The 22,705-nt window shown below is 38.7% G+C and overlaps 1 protein-coding gene across 4 annotated transcripts; it reads right to left on the bottom strand.

The window, feature by feature from the left end:
• Positions 1 to 6,642: 6,642 nt before the first annotated feature.
• LOC116326025 (ATPase family AAA domain-containing protein 1-B-like) lies at positions 6,643 to 22,370 on the bottom strand. 4 transcript variants are annotated; one of them, XM_039607928.1, is made up of 11 exons: positions 22,336 to 22,370; positions 19,382 to 19,520; positions 18,170 to 18,265; positions 17,893 to 18,013; positions 14,004 to 14,204; positions 12,346 to 12,452; positions 11,507 to 11,596; positions 10,943 to 10,993; positions 8,767 to 8,891; positions 8,316 to 8,440; positions 6,643 to 6,827 (listed from the first exon to the last, which is right to left on the bottom strand). In XM_039607928.1, the coding sequence occupies exons 2-10, from the start codon at positions 19,502 to 19,504 to the stop codon at positions 8,317 to 8,319; spliced, it is 1,038 nt and encodes a 345-aa protein (XP_039463862.1). In that variant the 5' UTR covers positions 19,505 to 19,520; positions 22,336 to 22,370; the 3' UTR covers positions 6,643 to 6,827; position 8,316. The 4 variants fall into 4 exon arrangements, with proteins under 4 accessions (XP_039463862.1, XP_031602976.1, XP_031602977.1 ...); XM_031747116.2 differs by lacking the exon at positions 22,336 to 22,370 and adding an exon at positions 21,292 to 21,422; XM_031747117.2 differs by lacking the exon at positions 22,336 to 22,370 and adding an exon at positions 21,296 to 21,401.
• Between the last annotated feature and the right edge of the window lie 335 nt (positions 22,371 to 22,705).

Raw genomic sequence — 22,705 nt, 5'->3', positions numbered from 1 at the left:
TTGGTAAAAAAAATGTTTTGGCTGCCTGATGAGGCACTGATAAGAGGTTTTTATGACAGACTGAGCCTGTGCAGATGCCTCTGTGTCAGGAAACATCTTCATCCTGCTGTGGGGTCAAGTGATCAGTTACTGAAAAATTTGCTTAGTACAGCTTAGAAAGGAAACACAACTCACAGTGTGCATGTGAAACACATATTCCACCTTCACTTTATTCTCATGAGTTATGTTGTTTGCTGAATCAGCTACAAGCTTGGATCCAGGAGACAGACACTATCTCTACTTTTAAGACTAGTTTTAAAACTTTCATTTGTGATGAAGCACATAGTTAGATCAGCTGTCCCTGAATCCTCCCTTAGTTATGCTGCAAAAGGTGTAGGCTGCTGGGGGATTGCCATTATGCACTGAGTGTTTCTTCTGCAGTCAAATGTTTCACTCTGTTCTCACACACCCCTCTGCATTTAATTATTAGTTATTATTATTAATACTTGTTTCTCTTACACACTGTGTCTTTGTCTTGTCTTCCTCTCCTCACTGCCAACCAGTTGCAATTTTTCTCACTTTCTTTGAATCTACACCCACTACCCCATATTGACAAATTCTAATATTAATATTACTAATATTAATAATGATGATGATTAAATATAGGGTGCGGTTGATTCATTCACTCATTTGACTTTAGAGATACCTGAAGCTTTAAAATAGAAAAGGATAAAGTGAATCCGCAGGGAGAGGAAAACACAAGTATGTATTTTTTTTAACCTCTATAGAGAGATTATAGGTACATGTTTATATGATGTGCAAGAAACAGCACAGTATGCGTATCAGTGAATTATGAGTAGTTCAACTTCAGGAAGTTTCATCCTGGTTAAACCTCATAAAAAACATCCACCACCACTTTATGAAGCAGCCCGGTAAGAAAAAAGCAAACAACTTTTCTTCAAAGTCAAGCAAAAATGATTAATCAAAGACAAAGGAGGGATGTTTTTGTTTTGTGACATTTTAACCACAGCTCAGGCCTGAGATTTGAAATAACGTGCCAATTGTTGCATATCTTGTTCTGTTTAATTTCATAAAAGTATTTCTTGTCATGATGCATAGTATGAAATAATTTAGTTCAGCCAAACAGGAAACAGATGGTTCTTCTTAAAAGAAAAGGGAACAACTGCTGCTGATAAAGGAAGCTGCATCACTAACTTAAATGAATACACAGAAAGAACAGGAGAAGATAAGATATCAAATCAGCTCTCTGACCGGTCAGAACCAGCTCTGTATGTATGTTAGTGCCAAGTTCCTGCTCTCATGTGATGTGTACACAGTCTCCTCTGTGTGTTGCTACTGTGTAGATAAACTCAGAGCAAACACACAAAATGAGTCACGCTGAGGCTGTTTTGGATTCACATGATTTCATTTATTAATAAGTTGTTGTTCATTAACAAAATTCCAAGAGAGACAAAGAAACAGAAGATTTCACTGTTTTGCTGCAACATAGCAGTCTAACAGCCGGGTGGGAAGTTCCCAACATTTCCTGTCTGGTTTCAGTCATTATAAAGATTTTAATGACATAAAGATCAATGTGTGTGTGGCTCTGATGGATTAACAGAAGCTTTGCTGCTGAACTGTGTTTGAGCTTCATGTTGATGCCACTAACAAAGAAGTTCACCAAAGCCTGTTCTTTTTAAGGAAAATTAGATCTTTTAATGTATCATCTGACACGTTGTCCTTGTTTTTCAGAAGTTTTATTGAATCCATTATTTCTTTCTGTATTGCTGCTTGGTTTGGTAAAAAGAATCTGAAGAATCGGTTTGGACTTTTGGTAAAAACTGCCAGCAAAGTCTCAGGGCATTCGCAAGATGGGCTTTTGGACATTTTTAACAAGCATGTGCTGAGGAAGGCTCATTCTATTGTTAATAGTTTTAAACATCCACTTCACAGTGAGTTTGACTTGCTGGCCTCTACCTGTGAAGAAGACCAAAAGACTGCAGGTTTCCTTTATCCCTACTGCAACATGTCCTCTTAATAGTAAATAACTGTCTTGTGGCTGTTTATCATTGTTTTCCTTAATCTTATTGTTGCCTTTCCTGCTAAACTAATTTTTGCTTGAGAGACAATACAGTATTGAATTGGACTGATTCTGTAGAAAAAACAGTGAATCAGTTCCAACAAATGAAACAGGTGGAGCTTTGGGGCCCTTTGGAGGTCAGAGGTGTAATGTAACACCCTGCGATGCTGCTCCTATAAACATGACCGTCATTTATTTTTCGATTTCCAACATGATTAAAATCATATTTTGATTTTCTTGAAGTGTGTTTAATAAATGCAGAGCACTAACCGACAGGAATGCCTGAACTGGTGTGTACTGTGAGCTGGACTGGGAGCTCCTGGCTTTTTACTTCTTGTACTCATTGTTGTGATGGCTGCTGTTTTGTTTGTAGAAAACTGTAAAAAGACAAATTCATCCCACCATCCTGCTCCCAAATGGACCAGCTGACAGCTTTTCTGAAACCTGACAGCTTTTTCAAAACTTCAATGTTTTTTTCTTTTGTGATTAAGACGATGAAAGCACCAGCCTCATGTGACCTTGAGTATTAACAACAACAGCACATTATCACCAAGCCTTTAATCTCAATCTCCTGAGCAGGCACGTGCAGAGGGGGGGGCGGAAGGGGCTTGAGCACCCGCCCCTTTCCTGATGGGTGCCCAAAGTGCCCTTTTGTTGAGGCAAATTTTTTTTTTTATTTTAATTTTTTTTTTTTTAAATGTGTGTGTGCGTGCAGAGTCCTGTCTGTGCCCCTCAACAATAATATTTAACTATTAATCACATTTTTGCTAAATAAAAGGATCTGGCTTGCATCAGTCACATGATCACCATTAACCAATGATCGCCCTTGACGGCAGAACGCGCTGGTTACGAGCCGGGAACGAGCTCACAAAGTGCACGCGCATTTTTTGCGATCCGGAGCTGTAGGAGAAACACAAATTAACTCAGAGACACAGACTGATGCGACAAAACCAGTAAGTAGGTGTACAGCGCACACTGTAGTCTAAAGCACACAGCAGTATTAGCTTATTATGTACACGTTGGTAAGCTGTCTTGTGACAACTGACGAACTGAAACAAATGAGCGTGCTGTGTGTGTAACAGCGCGACAAACTTTACCTGTCCTTTTATTAACTGCACAAGTAGTGCTGGTCATAGCTGCTGGCTCACTGGGTAAGGCTGTCATGGGTCTGTAGCTCTGTCCACCGTTTTAGGGAACATATTTAGCTTTAAAGTAAGTTACAGGGCTTTTCCTGCCTTTCTGGGGGGATTATATTTCACTTAAAATGATCTAATATGCATGTCCACATAATAATGGATTATTATAATTATAATATTTATAAAACACGCTGTATTTTAAAGAACATACATTAAGAAACAGATTATATTAGATTTATATTTTAAATAAGACAAAATGCTGATTTTACAGCAGTAAAATTATTGTATCTCTACAGTTTAAAAATGTAATAAGCTTTCTTCCTGCACAGAGTGGATAGTGAAACAAATGGAATCATCATAAATACATTATTATAAATTTATTACTTTTTTTCCCTCATTGCTTTATTATTGTAGCTCTAGTAATAAATAATAAGGGAAGGATTCTGGATCAGCACCATGATGGAAACTTGTGCCCACAGTATATACAGTATTCTGAAGAAGGTCTGAAATGTCACTGTGTGTGCATGTGTGTGTTTTATGTATACGAATTTTTGAATTATTACTCATAATATAACATTGTCCAGACATGGCTGGTAAGGACATGAGGAGGAAACAGTAGGAGCTGTGTGAGGCTACTAAAGGCAGTGGATCCCTCAGCAGCTGGATTACAAAGAGCACAGGTAACATTAACACATGTACCAGTTGTTGGAGAGGTATTCCAGTATAAAAATAATAATAAGCACAACTGAAATGTTTTGCTTCTATAACATTTTTCTGTCATCATTTTATTATAGATTAAGTGTAAGAGTTGTTAAGTGTGGATAATTAAATAATAGTTTATTGCAATAGCAAGTTGTGCCTTGTTCTCAGATGGACAGCAAGTGGAGAGTGATAGATGAGATGAGGGGATGGAAGGAGGAAGAGAGGCAAAGAGTGATTCACAGGCAGAGCCTAATTTATTTCTCAGTTTTTTGTTGCCTTATGGTTCCAAGCGCTGTCACCAATCTTTGCATTTTGTTATTATCTCATGACACTTGTTTAATCAGCTACCATCTCTCCTGTGGACTTTTTAATGTCTACAGTCTCAGATCAACACAGCCCTGCCCTCCAGCACTATCAGCAGCAGGAGCAGCAGCAACCCCTCAACAGCAATATTGTACCCATCAGGTAAAACATAGGCTACGTTTGCTTTGCCTCACAACAGTGATATAGTATGATGCGATCCCATATTAGATTCTTGATGAATGTGTGTTGTTGTTATTCAGCCTGGTTCAATGTGCCCCTTTTTAGCTTTGAGCACCCGCCCCTTTAAACGTCTCTGCACGGCCCTGCTCCTGAGACGTTTCCAACATCATGTGACGCTGGAAGCTCCTGTGCTGCCACCTGCTGGATAATTTATAAAACACAGTGGTCACTGTGAGTAAACATTAAAGCTCAGTTGATAAGTTCAGATGTAGGGGTAAGTGAGGAGGCTGTGTTTTGCACCTCAGTGCTTCCGAATTAAAGACTCAAAGTTTTTGTGAGTGTAGGAACACTGGGTTGTTCTTTTGTTTCGTTTGCACAAAAATAAATTGGTGGGGGCTTTCTGAATTAAAGTTAAAATGAAATTTATCAGAAACATAAACATATAAAGAGAAAAAAAAACTAAAACAAATGATAAAAAGTGGCTCTTACAGTTTATGTTTGTTTTATATCTAAGATTCACAACATGTGAGAGAAATAAAGAAATATTAAAGTCATTAAAGAATTTATGCTTGTCTTTATTCCAGTATTAAGTACATTGTTAGTAAGTCATCTAAGGTTAACCTTTTCAATTGAAACGATCTGCAGCTACACTAGGTTGACCAGTAGATGGCAGCAGAGATTAAATGCTAATCAAGATCAGATTTAACCTCAACAGTGAAGTTTACTGGAAGCCCACACAAACAGACCAGTACCTCCTCTCTGACTCCCACCACCTGGAACACAAACTTGGAGTAATCGGGACCCTACAACAGAAAATACACCAGAACATATTCCCTCTAAGCCTGAAGGCAAAAAGAGGGAACACAGGCATGTAAAGGAAGCTCTTAAAACACATAGTTATCCTAATTGGGCTTCAAATCAGCAAAGATAGACAGAAAATAAGGTCAGACATCAACTAAGGAGAAACAGAAGGACAAATGGAACAATATTATCATCCCTTATGTAGCAGGTTTATCAGAGAAACTCAGGAGAATCTTCTCCAAGCATGACATCCCAGTGTACCTCAGACACAGCAACACACTCAGACAAAAACTGGTTCGTTCTAAGGGCAAAACTCCCAAACACAAACTTAACAACGTAGTATATGCTGTACAGTGTGGCGAGGAATGCTCAGACCTCTACCTTGAAGAAACCAAACAGCCACTTCCCAAAAGGTTGATTCTGTTCATCTGGATGTAGCATTTTCAGTCACTCATCCAAGTGACTTCTTCAGTCTCAGCTGACTGCAGGTTTCCCCAATCTTATAAACAGTACATTTGCGCAACAGCTGAAACCAGTCCACTGAAAGAACAATGGGCCATGAGGTCAGTTCCTTGATTATTAATATGCAAATTCGGATGACCATTAATCAAAGACCACTGATCAATGGCCATGAGTCCCATTCACAGAGAGTTGGGGAATGGCTGCAATCACAGCATTATGTAAGATGGTGACAGATGTACCCTTAGGCCCCCTCCTTGATTCAGAGATGGTCTTTTCCTTTTCACGTAAATGGCCTCCTTGACTCAGCACTCAAACCAGCGTTCCTCCCTGTCCAGGATGTGTACATCCTCATCATTGAAAGAGTGTCCACTGGCCTGTAGGTGTGAATAGACTGCAGAGTCCTGGCCTGACGAGGTAGCTCTTCTTTCCTTTCACAAATGTCAAAGCTTTGACTAAAGTCCAGCTGGGATAGCCACATTTACTCAGGGCCTTCTTGATGTGATGTTCTTGTTCTGGTTGCTGAGGACACTCTGCATATTTTGCTGTGGCTTTCCAATGTACAACAAGGAAGTCAAACTAACATAGCGTAGTTCATGTCACAGTCAATTGTTTGATTGTTCAATTGGTCAGTGGTCTCGTATGAAATGGAAAAGAGGGCTTTTCCATTTCATACGAGACAACAATATAAACCACTGCAGCACAGTACCTGTTATACCTATAGCATCTAATCACTTTAATAAAATATAATGGTCAACAGTATTGTACGCTGCACTGTCTAGCAGGACAAGGAGAGATGAGTCCACTGTCAGAGGCCATAAGATCATTTGTAACCTTCACTAATGCTGTTTCTGTTAGTCTCATTCATGAGCAGTATTAGTTTTCTTTTAAGATCCAGAAGTCTGTGATGTGTTTCATAGTCTGTAGCAAGCGTTTTACAATTAAAGGACCGAAATATGAACATAAAATAAATAAATAAATCCACCCCACACAAATCAGATGTTACTTTATTTATTTTTATTTGAGTAAACTCCAAAAATTCTAACAGATAGCTGGTGCTTAGAATACAGTTGAATAAATATTAAAAAGAGATGATGTAATCATTTATGTACAGGCTGCAGTCTTCATGATCAACATGGTGGTTCAGATGCTGCTCCTCTCAGTGGAAATGCACTTTCTCTTTCCTCCTTGTAAATAAAAAAAAATATGTTAATTTTAATTCAAAATTCACAGTTTAAAAAGAAATCCAGCACAAATGAACATGTTATAATAAAGAAAAGCGAATTGATCAGTCTAACACATGTGCTCCAGTGAGACATTAAACTTCAGTAAAACTATGCAGTTATGAAATGTAACTTTAATCTGAGTCAAACCGATTTGCTCAGCTGTAAATAAAACAGTGAAGTAAACGTGACCTGACAGACAGAACCTGAGTGAATTAAGTCCAGTGTTTAAACACTGAGAGATAAAGGTTTTAAAGCTGTGTGCCAGTGATTGGACATCAGCTGATAAAGTGGGTTCACTTATAAAGTGCTCTGTAGTTTTCTAAGTGTCCATCTCCTCCTTCTAAATCCTGTTTGTCAACTTTAACCCTGATCAATCACTCTGAAGGAAACACAACCTCCAGCAGCTCTGCGCTCAGAAAACAAATTACATTTATATATTTTGTGCACAATATTGCACCAACATTACATTATATCGAGCTGCAGCTGACCACGTTAAACTGTGACTATCACCAGGTAACATGGGCATGTTTCCTGAATCAGCAGCAGGTGTTAAACAGCTGACAGATGAACAGGATACATGCAGGTAAACTGAGGGTCGTCGAGCTGATTGCCGGTGTCATGAGGAAAATGTCAGCTCGTTATTTATGTTACAGAAACACAGACACGTGACCAGGTGGAAATTTGGGGCTGTGAGCTCAGTACACTCTGTCAGCTGACTGGTAGCTAAGCTGCAACATTGCTAAGAACATCGGAGCACCCTTGCAAACAAACTGTGTTGACAACCTGACATGTGAAGACTACGCCACTACATTCTCGGCTAAAACAATGCGGTCTTAAAGTCTGACGTCGTTAGTGTCAAATGTGTCAATAATTTATTAATTAAATAAATAATTAATAAATTAAATGTGTCATTAATTAAATCAAATTATAATTAATTAATGAAACATTTAATTAATTATTTATTTTGTCACTCCTGGCCCTCCATCATGGTGCGCCCCATCTTATATATTCATATATATAAGTATATATACAGTATCAAGCAAAAGTCAAGAAACGTTACGTACACACTGTGTGTTCTTCCTATTGAAATATATTGCTCACAAATTCATGCTGACTGACCTGGAAAACATATGACAATTCGAGTTCATGTACACGCAAATGATTAGATTTCTGCTAACCAGTTCTTGAGCTGACTAGGTTGATTTTCCAGACTTGCAGGTCAGGTTGAATGACATTAGTTAGGCACTGTCTACAAAGGAAAAGGCTGCCAAACTACATATCTAGAAAATCTTTTTTTTTTTTAACCCTCTCCTGTCTGGCAGCTTTTGGAATCAGAATTGGGATCTGAATGCTGTGGTTCCGAACACATTTTACTTTTCCAAGAGCAGCTATATAGTCTAGGTTCCCCTTGTTTATTTATTCATTTCTATATGTTGTTTCAGTTATTACATTATGAATAGTATGACAATGCCTCATCCAGTGTCAGGCCACCCAGACTCTTGGACTCCTTCATCTTTGTTGTGGCCTTCTGGAGGTCATCCTGACTAATTGGAGGGATGCAGTCATCTGAAAGGCTGAGAGAAAGAAATCAGACTTTTAGCAAACAGCAAGTGAACTTCTGAACTCTATAAGAGCAGCTCTGCATCACTCAGTTCAATCATAAAAAGTGCCTGCACACTGAGAGAGTGAAAAGGAAAAAAAAAGATGATTTTCAGGTGTGTTGTATTTGTCCTAATTAGCATAAAAAAGTGAATAAATATCATCAGTTCTGAAGTTTCATTTTATTAGTAATTGATAATACCTATTTGTCAAAATACTGACTTTGATCAATATGTCCATTTTAAAACATGAAACGTCCTGTCACTGTACCCACTCTGACCTGGAAATACCAAACACCTACGTGTCAGAATCCATGATTTCTTGGACACACAGCAGTGCTGCCTCACGACAGATCTCTTTGAGGTCACTTCCTGAGAACCCCTCAGTTTCCCTGGCGATGTGGCTGAGGTTAATCAGTGGATCCACCTACAGAGGCAGAATCAATCCATCAATGAATCTAGGTATCATTGTAAATCAGAATTTGCCATTTAAACTCACATTCAAAGGTTTGTGTCTAAGTTGAAACTAAAACTAAGTTTAGAAATCCATCCTGTTTCTGCCTCCAAGTGAGAAACACTTGATTCGTGCAACTTTTTTACCTTTATTGGATTATGGTGACCTGCTTTTTCTTAATGCACCTGCCCACTACCTAAAGAGGTTATGGAAATCGTCTACATTATTGTTCTGTGTATGCTGCTGCTACATGTCCTTCTCTTATATTCACAGACTTTCCCATTGGTTGGTCTTTATCTATAAATCTCTCCCTCTTATTTATGTGTTTATATGTGTAAAAATCATAACAATACAGCCCTTGTTCTCACAATATCATACAAGTGATTGTCCCACAAATCAAAACAGAATTAGGAGTTAGGCTTTTAAATAGGCTTTTTCTGGAATAATCTGCAGAAGGAACTGAAATAGTCAGAAATGGTTACCTTGAGTAACAGAATGAGAGAATAACTCTTTTAGTCAGTGTGATTTTTTAATGCCACTCTTAATTGATCTGTTATTGTATATTTTTTTACATGTTTTTTACGTGATATTGTATTGTATTTTTATTTTTATGTGGTACATGTATTATTGACTTTTGCTGCCATGATGCCAGGTCTCTTTTTGAACTGAGATTTTTACCTCGATAAATAAAGGACTAATATTACATGTTATTCATCTTCTTTTCCTAGCTTCTTTTTCCAGTCTCCTCATCCACCGTTTGTTCCTTACACCTTTCCTCTGTCATACGCTTTTCTAGTCCATTTTCCCTTACATTTCCTGACTCCTTCTCATTTCCCCCTCATTGCCTCTCTCAAAACATTTTTTTTTTTCCAGTTCAATTTAGTTTCGTTCATACAGCACCAGACAAGACAAAGACATGCTGTGAAAGAGAGCCCGAGATTAATAGCAACTAATGATTCAATGTAGAGTCTTCTATTAAACCATGGGTGGGAGAACTTCAGGCCTCTAGGCCTAGTGTCCTGCAGGTTTTAGATGTGTCCTTAATCTAACACAGCTGATTTAAATCGATAAATGACCTCCTTAACATGTCTGGAAGTTCTCCAGAGGCCTGGTAATGAACTAATTAATTTAATTCAGGTGTGTTGACTTTAAGCCCACCCCTATTTTCTCATATTAAGTGAGAAGAAGAAGAAGAAATACTCAATGTATCATGGGAACCCCCCAGCAGCCTACACCTACTGCAGCATAACTAAGGGAGGATTCAGGGTCACCTGATCCAGCCCGAACTATATGCTTTAGCAAAAAGAAACGTTTGAAGCCTAATCTTAAAAGTAGAAATAGTGTCTGTCTCCCGAATCCAAACTGGAAGCTGGTTTAATAAAAAAGGGGTCTGAAAAGTGAAGGCTCTGCCAGGAAATTAAAGTCCATCCAGGTCTTTATGTCTTTAAGACATTCCTGCAGTTTAACTAATTGGTGTGTGTCATCTCGCTTCATAGATAGACAGACCTGGGTGTCATCTGCATGGCAGTGAAAATGTATGCTATGTCTTCTGATGATACAGCCTAAGGGAAGCATGTATAATGTAAACAGAATTGGTCCTAGCAGTGAACCCTGTGGAACACCATAATTAACCTCAGTGTGCGAATAGGACTCTCAATTTACATGAAAAAATTGGAGTCTTTTAGACAGATCTGATACATTACATTACCTGTAATGCCTACAGCGTGCTTTAATCGCGCTAATGGAATATTATGGTCGACAATATTGAATGCTGCACTGAGGTCTAGCAGGACAAGCACAGACATGAGTCCACTGTCAGAGGCCATAAGAAGATCATTTGTGACCTTCACTAAAGCTTTCTTTTTCTTCACTCATTTTTATTATTGTGGATTTAATGTTTTCTTTGGCTTCATGTGCTAACTACATTAAAAGAGCAGAAGAAGAACCATGTTGGTAAAATAATGTAAGATCATAAGGATTAATATCTCAGTCACATGACTTTTTCCCTTCTGCTGTGAACTTACCGTCTCATTCTCCAGGATCAGTCTGAGTATCTGCTCGCGCTGCTCAGTGTTCTGCAGAAACAAACACACTGTCAGACTGTTTTTATCCTCACCACACACTCCTGTCTGACTGTGGTGTGCGCCAAACATTATGTCTCATATGCTGGTGCATGCCGCCTTTCCGGTGTCACTTCGGCTGGTCATGCACCACTCTGTTTTTGTAACCTGGCACATTGTTCCATTGTTCCACTGCAGATGAAGACATGAGTGTTAGATCTTTGTCAGTTTTTGCTGCCATTTTAATGATATATCATTAGAGAAACACAAGACTTCTTGGGATGCTTTTCTTTAGGTTTGATGTCTCTCTGCCTTATCACTTCTAATGTGGTGATATTATGTGAGTGGTAACACCTGCCATTCAGGAGAATACTGCAGCAAAAATAGAAATGAATGTGTGATGATGTTGCCACGGCAAGCAAACCGACCAATGCAGAGGGTATACTGCTGCGTTCAGTATGCTTTTTATTTGTTTGTTTGTTTGTTTGTTTTTAAAAAACAGTCAGACTTATTTTGAAAAGGACATACAGGCAGCTTGATGTGGATCTTGGTGGGCATCCTCCTCAAGATGGCAGGGTCTATGTCCTCAGGACGATTGGTTGCTCCCATAATGATCACCTGACAAAGTAAACTTTTAATCAGATTTACATACAGACCGAAACTTCGAAGAAACATTTTATTGATCATCTGATTGTTTATGTTCAGGATTCACATATATTGCATAGATTATGGAGAGAAATTGGTCTCAAAAGGGTTGCAAATAGGTGTGGGTTAAAAAAAATCAAAATTCTAATTGATTTTAGGTCAGGGTCTTTCTGTGTGGGGTCAGCTGACATCTGGGATGGGCTCAAAGGCCCCCGCAACCCTGAAAAGGATAAGCGGAAGCAAATAGATGGATGGATAATTGATTTTAATTTGAATAATCCAATACTGATTCATTAAATCCTAAAATCGATTTTTAAATATAAATATATTTTGCCAGAATCTCAGCTTAAAGCTCACAAAACTATTTTAACAACCTCCAAACTGTTAAAAGAGCAAACGATTAAAGACAAGGTAAATGGATTCTCTAAAAAGATGTAGACATAAAACGCAGATCATTTACTCATACATGCCGTTGGCTGCTGAAAGCAAACATCTTATTTTGAAACTGCAAAAAATTGATGCAAGTTTAACTGAACTAGGAGCAAAAATGGCTAAAAACTACAGTCAATCACAAAAAGAAGGACAAATCAATTTATGCTTGCGGATCACACTTTATGCATTTGCAACCCCTTTGAGACAAATTCTTCTCCATAATACATCCACAGGTCAGTGAATATCTCAAGACTCCATATTGAACCTAAGCAATTCAGACGTGTGCATACCTGACATTGGTGGTTTGTTTCGAGTCCATCCCACAAACTCATAAACTGAGCCTTCATCATAGCTGTGACTTCATGATCTCTGCTGGATCGACTCCTCAGAAATGAGTCTGTTCAAACACACAGAATAATTTTATCATTTCAGTTAGGATTGTATTGTTTGAAAATGTTTTAGTGTAAATTTCAGTTCAATATTTTTGCCTCTGTGGTATTTGTCGAAATGTATACAGCTAAGACCAAATATTAAAATACATTCACATCTCTCTTTGAACCGGTTGTGCAGACAAAATTCACTGAAAGCAAAATCAGTTTCTTTATATTTTAAATTTATGTTTTTGATTTTGTTTATTTTAAAAGCACGTACCATTGTTTTGAATTTTATTATTTTTAAATTTTAAGGTAGAATATGGAAAATAATGCCACTAATTGTTAGCAGGTTGTAGTCAAGTGAATTTGGTTTTCTTTCCCCTCCCAATTAAATTGTATAATCCTACAGTGTCATGATCCTGGGTCATTTGAACCAGTGTTTTGTGTTTTTGTATTTTCATGTTATTTTGTGTTATGGTTTATGGTTAAGTTTGTTTAGTTAGTCTTGAGTTAATTCCTATATTGCCTAGGTGGTTCTGTTTAGCTCCTTGATTATTTATATTCCCTCTTGTGTCTTTGCCCTCTGTGCCGCTGTCTCTCTCTCTGTGTGTCTTTATAAATGTTGTATGAGCCCCTCTCTATGAGCATCTTGTTTCCTTCCTTGTGTTCCATTCTATGTTTCCCCAGCCCGTCATGTCTCCTCTCGCTCGTGTTCCATCACTCCCTCTCGTCTGCCTCTCCTCTCCATCATGTTCTTCCATTTCCTGTTTTATTGTGAAGGTCTCATGTCTCTGTAGCTGGGTCCCAAAACCTAGGCCGGGGGAAGGCTGATTACTTCACAGCCAGCGATGAAGCCTGTCCCGCATTTGTCGGCCGCTCCAAATGCAGCCGACAAATGCGTCCTTTATTTCCCTGGATTTGAAGGATGGGTCGGGTGTATCCTTTGTGGCCCAACCTATCCCAGAATTCATAGCGTGGCCCAGCCAATTACATTTTCCAACAATGGCGTTAGCTACTAAGTTTTAATATTACTCTTATTACTCTTTCTGGGTGAGAAAATTAACTTTTAAGATATTTTCAGGTGAGAATGTAGCTGTGTAAACTTCAAATATCTGCTCAATTTATCAAGACATCACATATTTGCAAAAGCGCTCCGACGTTTTCGGAGACTTCTGTTACCCACCAGCTCGATAGCTGACTGGGAGGTCAAGGCTCATCTCCCTCAAGGTTGTGTGTTTTCTTATATGTCTCTCCATGTGTTTAGTTCATATAATTTCCCAGTATAGTTTTGTATTATTTTCCTTTCAGCTAATAAAACTGTATACAATAAAGCTGTTTTGAGTTAACATCCCGCCTATGAGCCTGCATTTGGATCCTTTCCTTCCTGCACTACACAGCTGATTCATGACATAAAGTGGGCATTGTAAGCAAAACACACAGTTTAACAAAAACCAAAAAACTATTTTTCAAATTTAATTTGTCAAAATGATTTCCACTTTAACAGAGAGAGATAAACTGTGTGTGTGTGTGTGTGTGTGTGTGTGTGTGTGTGTGTGTGTGTGTGTGTTGCTCACCTATCTCGTCGATGAAGATGATTGTTGGGCCTAGCTTGGACGCCAGTGAGAACACAGCAGCAGTCAGTTTCTGGGACTCTCCGTACCATTTGTCTGTCAGCGTGCTCGGCTTCAAGTTGATGAAAGCAAAGCCCGCCTCTTTTGCTGTTGCCTTGGCGATGAGTGTTTTACCACATCCTGGGGGCCCATACAGCAGCACACCTGATGTGAAGACAGTGGGATTTTATATTATTTTGCCGATTGCTAGAAATCAAACTACCATGAAAGTAACAGCTTGTTGCTCGCCTATGGACTCAAACATCCCATTGATGGCAATAGCTCGTCACTCTCACACATGCAGTGGACACACAGCTCTAGGGCTGGGTATCAGCTCTGATTTCTATGACTGATTTGATTTCGATTCACAAGGTCCCGATTTATCCCAATTCCTGATTCAATTTGATTAGATTCAATTCATTTCAGGTTGACTCAGACAGTGAGAGATATTATAATTCTGATAATTTTTTAGTACATATCAGAATCAGAATACTTTATTAATCCCTAAGGAAATTTTGTGGGTTACAGTTGCTCCAAGACAGTAACAGACTAGACTATTTAACAATACAATAAGCTACAGATTTATAGATTTAAGAAATATCATTTTTTTTATATCTACATAAAAACAAAGCTGACACTTGTGAGTTTTCATCAGAGGTGTAAACATCACAGCAGATGCCTTTGTGTCAAAGTAACTGAGGATAAAACACAGAAAAACATGAAGGAGATTTTCCTGGCCTGGCTGTTTATAGCAGACAACCTTAAAAATATTCTGCAGTAGAACAAAAACTGAAGAAAACCATGAATCAACATATGAACATTACCTGATGCTGCTGAAGTGAAGCAGACCGAAGTTTTCATTAGAGACAAAGCTAAGGGTTTTGCAATTTGGCATAATTTTTTAAAAAGTTTCTTCAGTACTGAATAGCATAAATGAGGCTTTCTTGTTGGTATTTAAATTAAAAATAACAACAACAAACAAACAGCGACCGACAGCGCTGTAAACAACAGTAGACTGGTGGATAATAAGCAACCGAATAATGTAGAAAACAGAGATTTTAGATAGGAAACCAAATTTTTTGCTTTGTATTATTATTATAGTTTTTCCCGATTGCTTAAACATATTTCTTAAAAGTATGCCTTATATTCTCAGAACAGTAAACACAAACCCATAACGTCTCACCCAATTTCCCAAACATCACATTTTCAGGTCAAAATGAAGCTCTACACAGAAAACCCTTCAGTCTAGATGAAAAAACAAACTTTGCCCACAGACATCACACACAAGCCCTCAAAAACACACACACTACAACATGGTCTAACACATAACATAAATTAAAAACAATGTTTCCAAAACTGGCAAGTTATGTTGCTTGTGGTTCTTCCCCTCAAAAACCTTTTCACATGATGAACACAAAATACGCAACCAATGTATACAGTGGCACATTTGTATTCATGTACCATACAGTACAACACACACCAAGAACATTATTCCACCTCAGCATCCTGTGTGTGTTCTGGCTCAGGCGAGAGAATCTCATCCACATCACAGGCTATATTGGCCCTGGCCAGGCTGAAGGGGTAAAATCCTCTTGCATGCCTGATCCACCCCTGGCATGAATCTACTGATATGTCTAGGCAGGTTTCTTTCACGGCCTGGAGGAGGTGCACACGGACATAAGGTTCTCTGTCGTATACCTTCCACCGCCATGCCGAAAATAACTCCTCTATCGGGTTTAGAAAGGGAGAGTATGCAGGCAGAAAGATGTTAGTCAACCTTGGGTTATTGGTAAACCAGTCATGAACCAGAGCAGCGCAATGGAAGCTGATGTTATCACAAACAACAACGTAGTGAGGCTGCTCTGGCTGTGCTGCTTCCCTATGTTGAACATATGTCGTCTCAGACCATGAAGAAAAGCAAGGAGAAGCATAGTGTTATGGGGTCCTAGAATGGCATGGCAGTGGAGTACCCCTCGTTGGCTGATGGCTGCTCACAAAGTGACATTCCCTCCATGCTGACCAGGGACATTTACAATAGCCTGATGGCCATTTATGTTCCTCCACCTCCTTCTCCCTGGTGTCCTAGACCTCCTTCTCCTCCTCCTCCTCCTCCTCGACCTCTTCCTTTGCATGTCTTTGGATCCATTGTTTCAAACCTGAATGAGCTGACTTTGGCCCTTTTGTCTATCCATCAAAGTTTCTGATTGGTGTGCGATACATTTTGACTCCTGGTTTTTCCACTTCGTTAATTGTGTAGTAACTGAGCTAAAGCTGTGCTGATGTGAGTTAACATTATTGACTGCTAGTGCTTTCTAAGTGACAACATGGTGTCAGCACTGACAAATGTAGGAATTTGTGTGTAGAGTTTTGCAGTAACGGTTCACCACATCTGACTCATGTGGTAAAGCAGGGGCATAGTGTCTACAGTTCAGGGAAATGGGTGTGCTTTTTGGAAAGTGGCATTATGGTTTTGAAATTTGGGTTCACAAGATTGCTTAAACACTATAACCAATCGAGAAAAACTGTATTATTGTTATTATTATTATTATTATTATTATTAGTAGTAGTAGTAGTAGTAGTATGTTTTTGTTGTTTGTAATAGTTTTCTTTTTTTCCTCTGTCTGAACATATGCCTTAACAAAGTGACAAAGTCCACACCACTATAATATATACATTTATGAGCTCTATTTCTTTTGTTTGTGTCTTATTCACGCACCCAGGGTTCTTAGCCGAACTTACTTCTGGTTCTCTTATTACAGATTACGCTGCAGTCAGGTGGCCTAGTCCTTTACTGCATATGTCAGGGAGTCAAGTACTTGTTATTTGAGGCTTTTTTCAGAGCACCTGCAGTATTAAGAGTTGTAGACAGCAAACACGCAACATGCAAGACACACTTATTTGCTAAGCTATGTGTTAGGTTTAATGTATGTGTTGTAGGTTGCCATTTAAAAAGCTAGAAAGCTTCTGTTTGCTATCTAGGTAACCCACGCATATGACTACGTGCACGACCTTGATAAGGGGAACAAGCAGTCTTGAGAAGAACAGATTCTACCGACAACATCCTGGGAGAGCTGCACTCCCATCATAATAACCACACACATTGTATAATCATGCTTGCACAGCACAATCACACTTTGTAACCAGTTATAGTAATTTCTCATAGGTAATACAGCAACAAGCTTTATGAATATTCATGTGTGTAACCAATAAAAACAACCTGCAGGGGGAAAGCAAGTTGAAGTGGGTTGGAGACAACTGCTTCCCTCTCGCGAGTGAAAACTTGAGCTCTGTGTGACCTCGTTCCTGAGTGAGTTTCTGTTTATCCACCAGTATCAGGGGTAAAACTCTGACACTATGATATGATGAAACTATCAATTATAGTTACCAGAGTACTAAAGAAAGTTTAAGCATTTGTTAAACAAATACTTTCACAATCAATACACACAAGCAAACAATAGCATAAGGTGCATTAAACTCTGTCGGAAACTAAAAACTAATTCACAACCTGTATGCCTTAAATAAACAGTGACAAACACTTCGATTTCTCTGGACACACATACAGGGACACAAGAAGAGAATCAACCAATTACAAACAAACTAAAGTAAAAGAATTTAAATGGTAGTATAATCAAAATAGAAATTACAGCAAACAAGAAATGTTTATTGTTGATCGATTATATCTAATACAGATGTAATGTAATGGTTAAAAGCTGCATCCTTTGTAGATTGAGATTAAAGTTTCTGTGGGTGTCCTGATTAAGGCAATTTTGTATCCCATCTAAGAATAACTAAGGCAAAGGCTGATGCTAATGATGCTAATCCTGAACAACAACAACAGTTTATGATTGCTGACCTTTGGGCGGCTGCAGCAGCCGGGATTTCCTGAACACATGTCTTTTCTGAACGGGGAAAATCATTTTCTCCTTTAGCTCGTTGATCACCTCCTCCAGACCTGCGATATCCCTCCATGTGATCTGCACACAGGAAGAAATCTGGATGAACATTGCCTGCTCGTGCTGATGAAGGAAAATAAACCCCACACTTCCTGTTTGTGTCAGTACTGGGTGCTGTCAGTTCTTTGGCGTTTATATTTACAGCTTCAGTTTAAACAACATGTAAAGTGGCATTACCTGCATGGTCCGCGGGTCAACCCGGTGGGTGACAATGCGCTGTTCATACACCGAGAGTTTAACATTTTTAGATTTATTTGGACCTGTCCTCGTTGCCTGAAAGACACAAAAGCAGAGATAAATCAAAGACTCAGCCTGTGCTCTATGTCAGAATCATCAGCAGGAGACAATTTTCTCCTGTAAAACATTCAGGATGAAAAATGTATGTGTAGGTTCTCTGTCATCCGGGTCATCGCAATCTAAGGAGCTTGGAAAGAAAAGTAACTGGAAGAGCAGTTGTGCCATAGTCTACAGGATGATAGTTAAAATGTCACCATAAAGAAAAGACAGAATTATAGTCGAGAATAAGCAATGAGCTTCTCCCGGATGTTCGAACTCCTCAGCCCATCTCTAATGGAGAGGCCAGCCAGCCTTCGGAGAAAGCTCATTGTTGCTGCTTTTATCCGCAATTTCGTTCTTCTGGTCACTATCCAAAGCTCGTCACCATAGGTGAAGGTAGGGACGTAGATCGGCCAGTAAACTGAAAATTCTGCTTTTATGCTCAGCTCTCTTTTCACCACTATGGCCCAGTACAGTGTCCACATCACTACAGTAATAGCATCAATCCGACAGACTCTCAGTGCAGGACTCACTGCCTACATCCTCACAAATTCTCCTACCCTCTTCCTTTACATCTGATGCGTTCATCGAGGTGAAAGAACAAAAGGTTAGGAAAAGGAGATAGGACAGATTTCTGGAACCTACAGATTTTTGATTAAATCCTGTTAGAAATGTTCATCCTACTGTAAAACCTTCCTAGCAGATCTGATTATCAGCAGCTTCAATCCATTTAGTTTGGATATTTGTGCTCAGACTGATTTATTCAGAGTTTTAGTGCATCTGCTGACTGTGGAAAATATATCATTAATCTCTTGTCTTCTTGCTTGTTTGCACAAAAGCCTGTTCTGTATAGTTATTAATCAAGATATTTTTAAAGTATAATTCTAAAAATGTCATTATCTTTACAAATGAAAAGAAAGGCAAAATTAATATATTCTCTGAAATTATCAGGTAAGAACTGCACATCAGCAAATCTGAGATTAAACATGAGAAAGAATCAGAATTAATCCACATTAAGGTGAGACAAAAAAAACATCTGAAGACAAAACCTGTTGCAATAAATCTTGACTCCCCTCGCACCTGCCTGTGAGGATTCTCCTGCTGATTCCTTACCTGGTATAACTGGTATATGATGCCTAGGCTTAGGCCTAGGCCTACGCCTAGACCCTGGCCTAGACCCTGGCCTAGGCCAAGAAAAAGAGCGATGCCTCCAGCTCGCACAAAGCTCAGTCCCATTGTCACTTCACAGATTCTGAGACACAAACAGGTTTACACAGAGATTAATGTATAAAATGCTATCAAGAAGATGAATACAAACAGCAGAAGCATAACAACTCACCACCTCGCAACACTCTCTCACTCATTGCTTGCTATTACTGTGTGGAATACAAATGTTTTATGAAGGACAGAAGTCTAAAAAATGCCCATTCATCTAGAGTTTTAGAAAGTTCAGGAAGAAACTGAGAGAACACAAAAAATCCAAAAATCTAAAACTCACTCAGAATTGGGGATGGGATGCTTGAAACTGACATTTTGACACTGTGTTGAGCTGACAAAGTACAAATTTTTCAAAACACTGGGTGCGTTCCAAACGTCCCTCCTATCTCCTCTTCCTAACCTCTTTTCCTTGATCTTGATGGAAATGTCACTGAGGTCAAGTAACGGCAGATGGGAAGATTGATACTAAGAAAAGAGAAGAGCAATGTGCCGAGACTTGGAACATTACTAACAATGTGATGCTGAATGTTGAACTTACAATATGCAGAACATGGACTACAAAATCCATATCTTTACTCCGGTGTCTTCTAAAATGAGAATATCCTGTGAAAAATATCTTTTATTGGAAAGGTTGGAATTTTAAAGTAATGTTTAGGTCCAGATTTAAATTATTTTGACATTAAAAAGCTTTTAGATTTACTAAAGAGACACAGTGCCAATTTTGTGACAGCAAGTTATGAACAGGAGAATTTTTGAGGCTGGTCTTACTGCATATCCATTTGTAGGAGTTTCCCTTTCAGGAGGAGAATATTTAAATGAGTCGCACAAATGTGAAAGCCTGTGGCACACAATTTACTGGAAATGCCATGAATTTAAAAAATCATATCTTGTGCTTGTTGTGGTTGTGATAGATGCTACAAGGAGTTTTAATTTTTAGGAAGAGAGATGCAATCAGAAGATGTGTGTAATCGATAGTTTACGTGGATGGCTCAAAACTGTGGGGACATTACCAAAAACTCTTCTCTTAGGCCTCACACTGAGTGTTTAGAAGTGAGCCCCACCAATCGTTCCTCAAAAATAATGGGAATTTACTCAAACGGATGACATATTAACTGAATATTAATTTACGTTAATTAGCTACTTAACATATTGGAGGACATATTGGAGGACGTTTCTATTCAATTTATTTATTTGTGGACAGATATGGATATGGAGATATGGAGAGCGCCAAATCACATTTGCTTCAAGTTGCCTGCAATTTTTGTGCAAACCTAAATGAACATTTTTATAACATTTCATTCCCTGTTAGAGACAGATTGCTATGCTGAAAGTGAAACTTTTACAAATACATATTCCATAAAGCTAAGATCTAGTTCAAACTAACTGTCAGTCAGAAAACCTACACTGAGTCTCTTTACTAGCTAAACCAAGACAACAAGCTGTGGCGAAGTAACAGTGTCTAACTGTAAGGTCGTTCTCAGGTTCTCCTCTTTTCCGAAGTCCATAGCAATCCTCATCCATAAACAAAGTGAGTAGGAATATGAGACAGGAGGGACTTTGAAAAAAAAAAAAATCCTGGAGCTGGAGTGAAACACACAAAAACTTTAAATCATTCTACGTGACATGGGTGTTTTGAATCACACCTCGGAGTACCTGCGCTTCATAAACCCGCCACACAAGCATCCATTATCCACATACTCGTACATACTGAATCAATATAAAAAAAAATATAACGTATAGGCTACCACTTCTTTAAACAAAATTTAAATATATTTTCTGTTTCATTAAAAATAAATAAATCTCACCTACAGAAGGAAAACACGAAGACGGCAACAAACAAGTCAGGTAGAGTAAAGCAGCAGAAATCGTTTTAGAAGAAATCACGTGGTGATACAGCTGAGTTGCGGTGGTGACATGCCAAACTGCATGGGAAGCGGCAACTTTCGTCTTATTTGCTGTTCGTGGTGAGAGGAGGAGACTGTCTTTCGTGCTGTTCGCCGGTTTACTTTTTTTGCTCGTTTATCAGTGGGAAAACACAGCAAGGGAACTAAACCGAATCAAAGGAACGAGACGAGGAAAGCAAACCTATATACAAAGCACAACAGATAACCAACATAAAACAGGGAAACAAAACGCAAGAACACCTTTCAAAGTGACACGGACTCAACAACAACAGCACACACGGGAGGAATAAAGTGAATCAAGGAATATAAACAAAGTATAACAATAGACAGAAACTAGATAGTAAAACTAAGTAAGTAAAAAACTAAGAAAGCCCGTGAATATAAACATAAACCAACCACAAAATATCCGCTGAAGGAAAAGAACGTAAAACTGAAAAAAAAAAAAATCACGAGTCCGTGAAAGCTATATAATGGTTAAAAAAAACCCTCAAACAAACAAACAAACAAACAAACAAAAAAACTTGAATGTCCAAATGTATTCTTCCTCTATAATAACTTCTTTGCACTGATTTTCAGTTCAGTTTTCAGTCCATCATGACTCAGCTCTTTCTCCCTCGGTAATAATCAATAATCATATGACCCCCAAAAATGACCATGAACATATTGCAATTGAATATAATGTGTGTGATAGAAATGAAAACTATTGAACGAGATTATTATTTTGTGCCCTTCTTAATTTTAGACTAAAAGTTAACTTTTTCTGACAAAAAATGAAACCTTTTTAGACATGGAAAAGGTTATTCTTAAAAACAGCTGCTTCTTAACAACAGAGAGCAGTGAGGATGGGGCAGATGGAGGCTGCACGCCCCGTTGGAAACATTATTTCGTTTTATTTGCTTTTGATTAATCCGAAACAAGGAACATAGGAAGCACAGGTAGACTTACACACGCCACACCTCTGCATGAGTCGGTCGCACAGGAGCAAGAGTCCACGAGATAGTGTGTTTCGTCTCGCACATCAGCCAGTGTGGGTACAATGGCAATCTCTCGAACTCCTCCCAGACCCGTTAATAAAATCATTAAGATATTTTTTGATAAACTGCCAAAGAGCCATTTTTACCCCACAGTAGACGCCTCTGCATCTGACCCAGCACACCTTAGGAGAGCAGCGGACACAAATGATTGTGAAGACGTGACGAACATTTGATGGCAGGTCTTAGATAATCGTGAGTTATTGTGTCTGATAGTAAAAAACACAAAACTCTGGAAGAGGCGTACATGCACTGTGGAAAAGTAAAGGCGTGTTGCGTTCTCT

This window comes from Oreochromis aureus, linkage group 3, assembly GCF_013358895.1.
Source record: "Oreochromis aureus strain Israel breed Guangdong linkage group 3, ZZ_aureus, whole genome shotgun sequence".
NCBI lineage: Eukaryota > Metazoa > Chordata > Actinopteri > Cichliformes > Cichlidae > Oreochromis > Oreochromis aureus.
This window is presented reverse-complemented; position numbering and strand designations above follow the sequence as displayed.

What these genes read in the sequence shown, in the direction of transcription:
- LOC116326025 (XM_039607928.1), bottom strand. Translation starts at nt 19,504, where the DNA reads ATGGGACTGAGCTTTGTGCGAGCTGGAGGCATCGCTCTTTTTCTTGGC. An exon ending in TCATATACCAGTTATACCAG is followed by an intron (nt 18,266 to 19,381) that starts GTAAGGAATCAG and finishes TGTGTCTTTCAG; the next exon opens with GCAACGAGGACAGGTCCAAA. An exon ending in CATCTTCATCGACGAGATAG is followed by an intron (nt 12,453 to 14,003) that starts GTGAGCAACACA and finishes GTGTTTGAACAG; the next exon opens with ACTCATTTCTGAGGAGTCGA.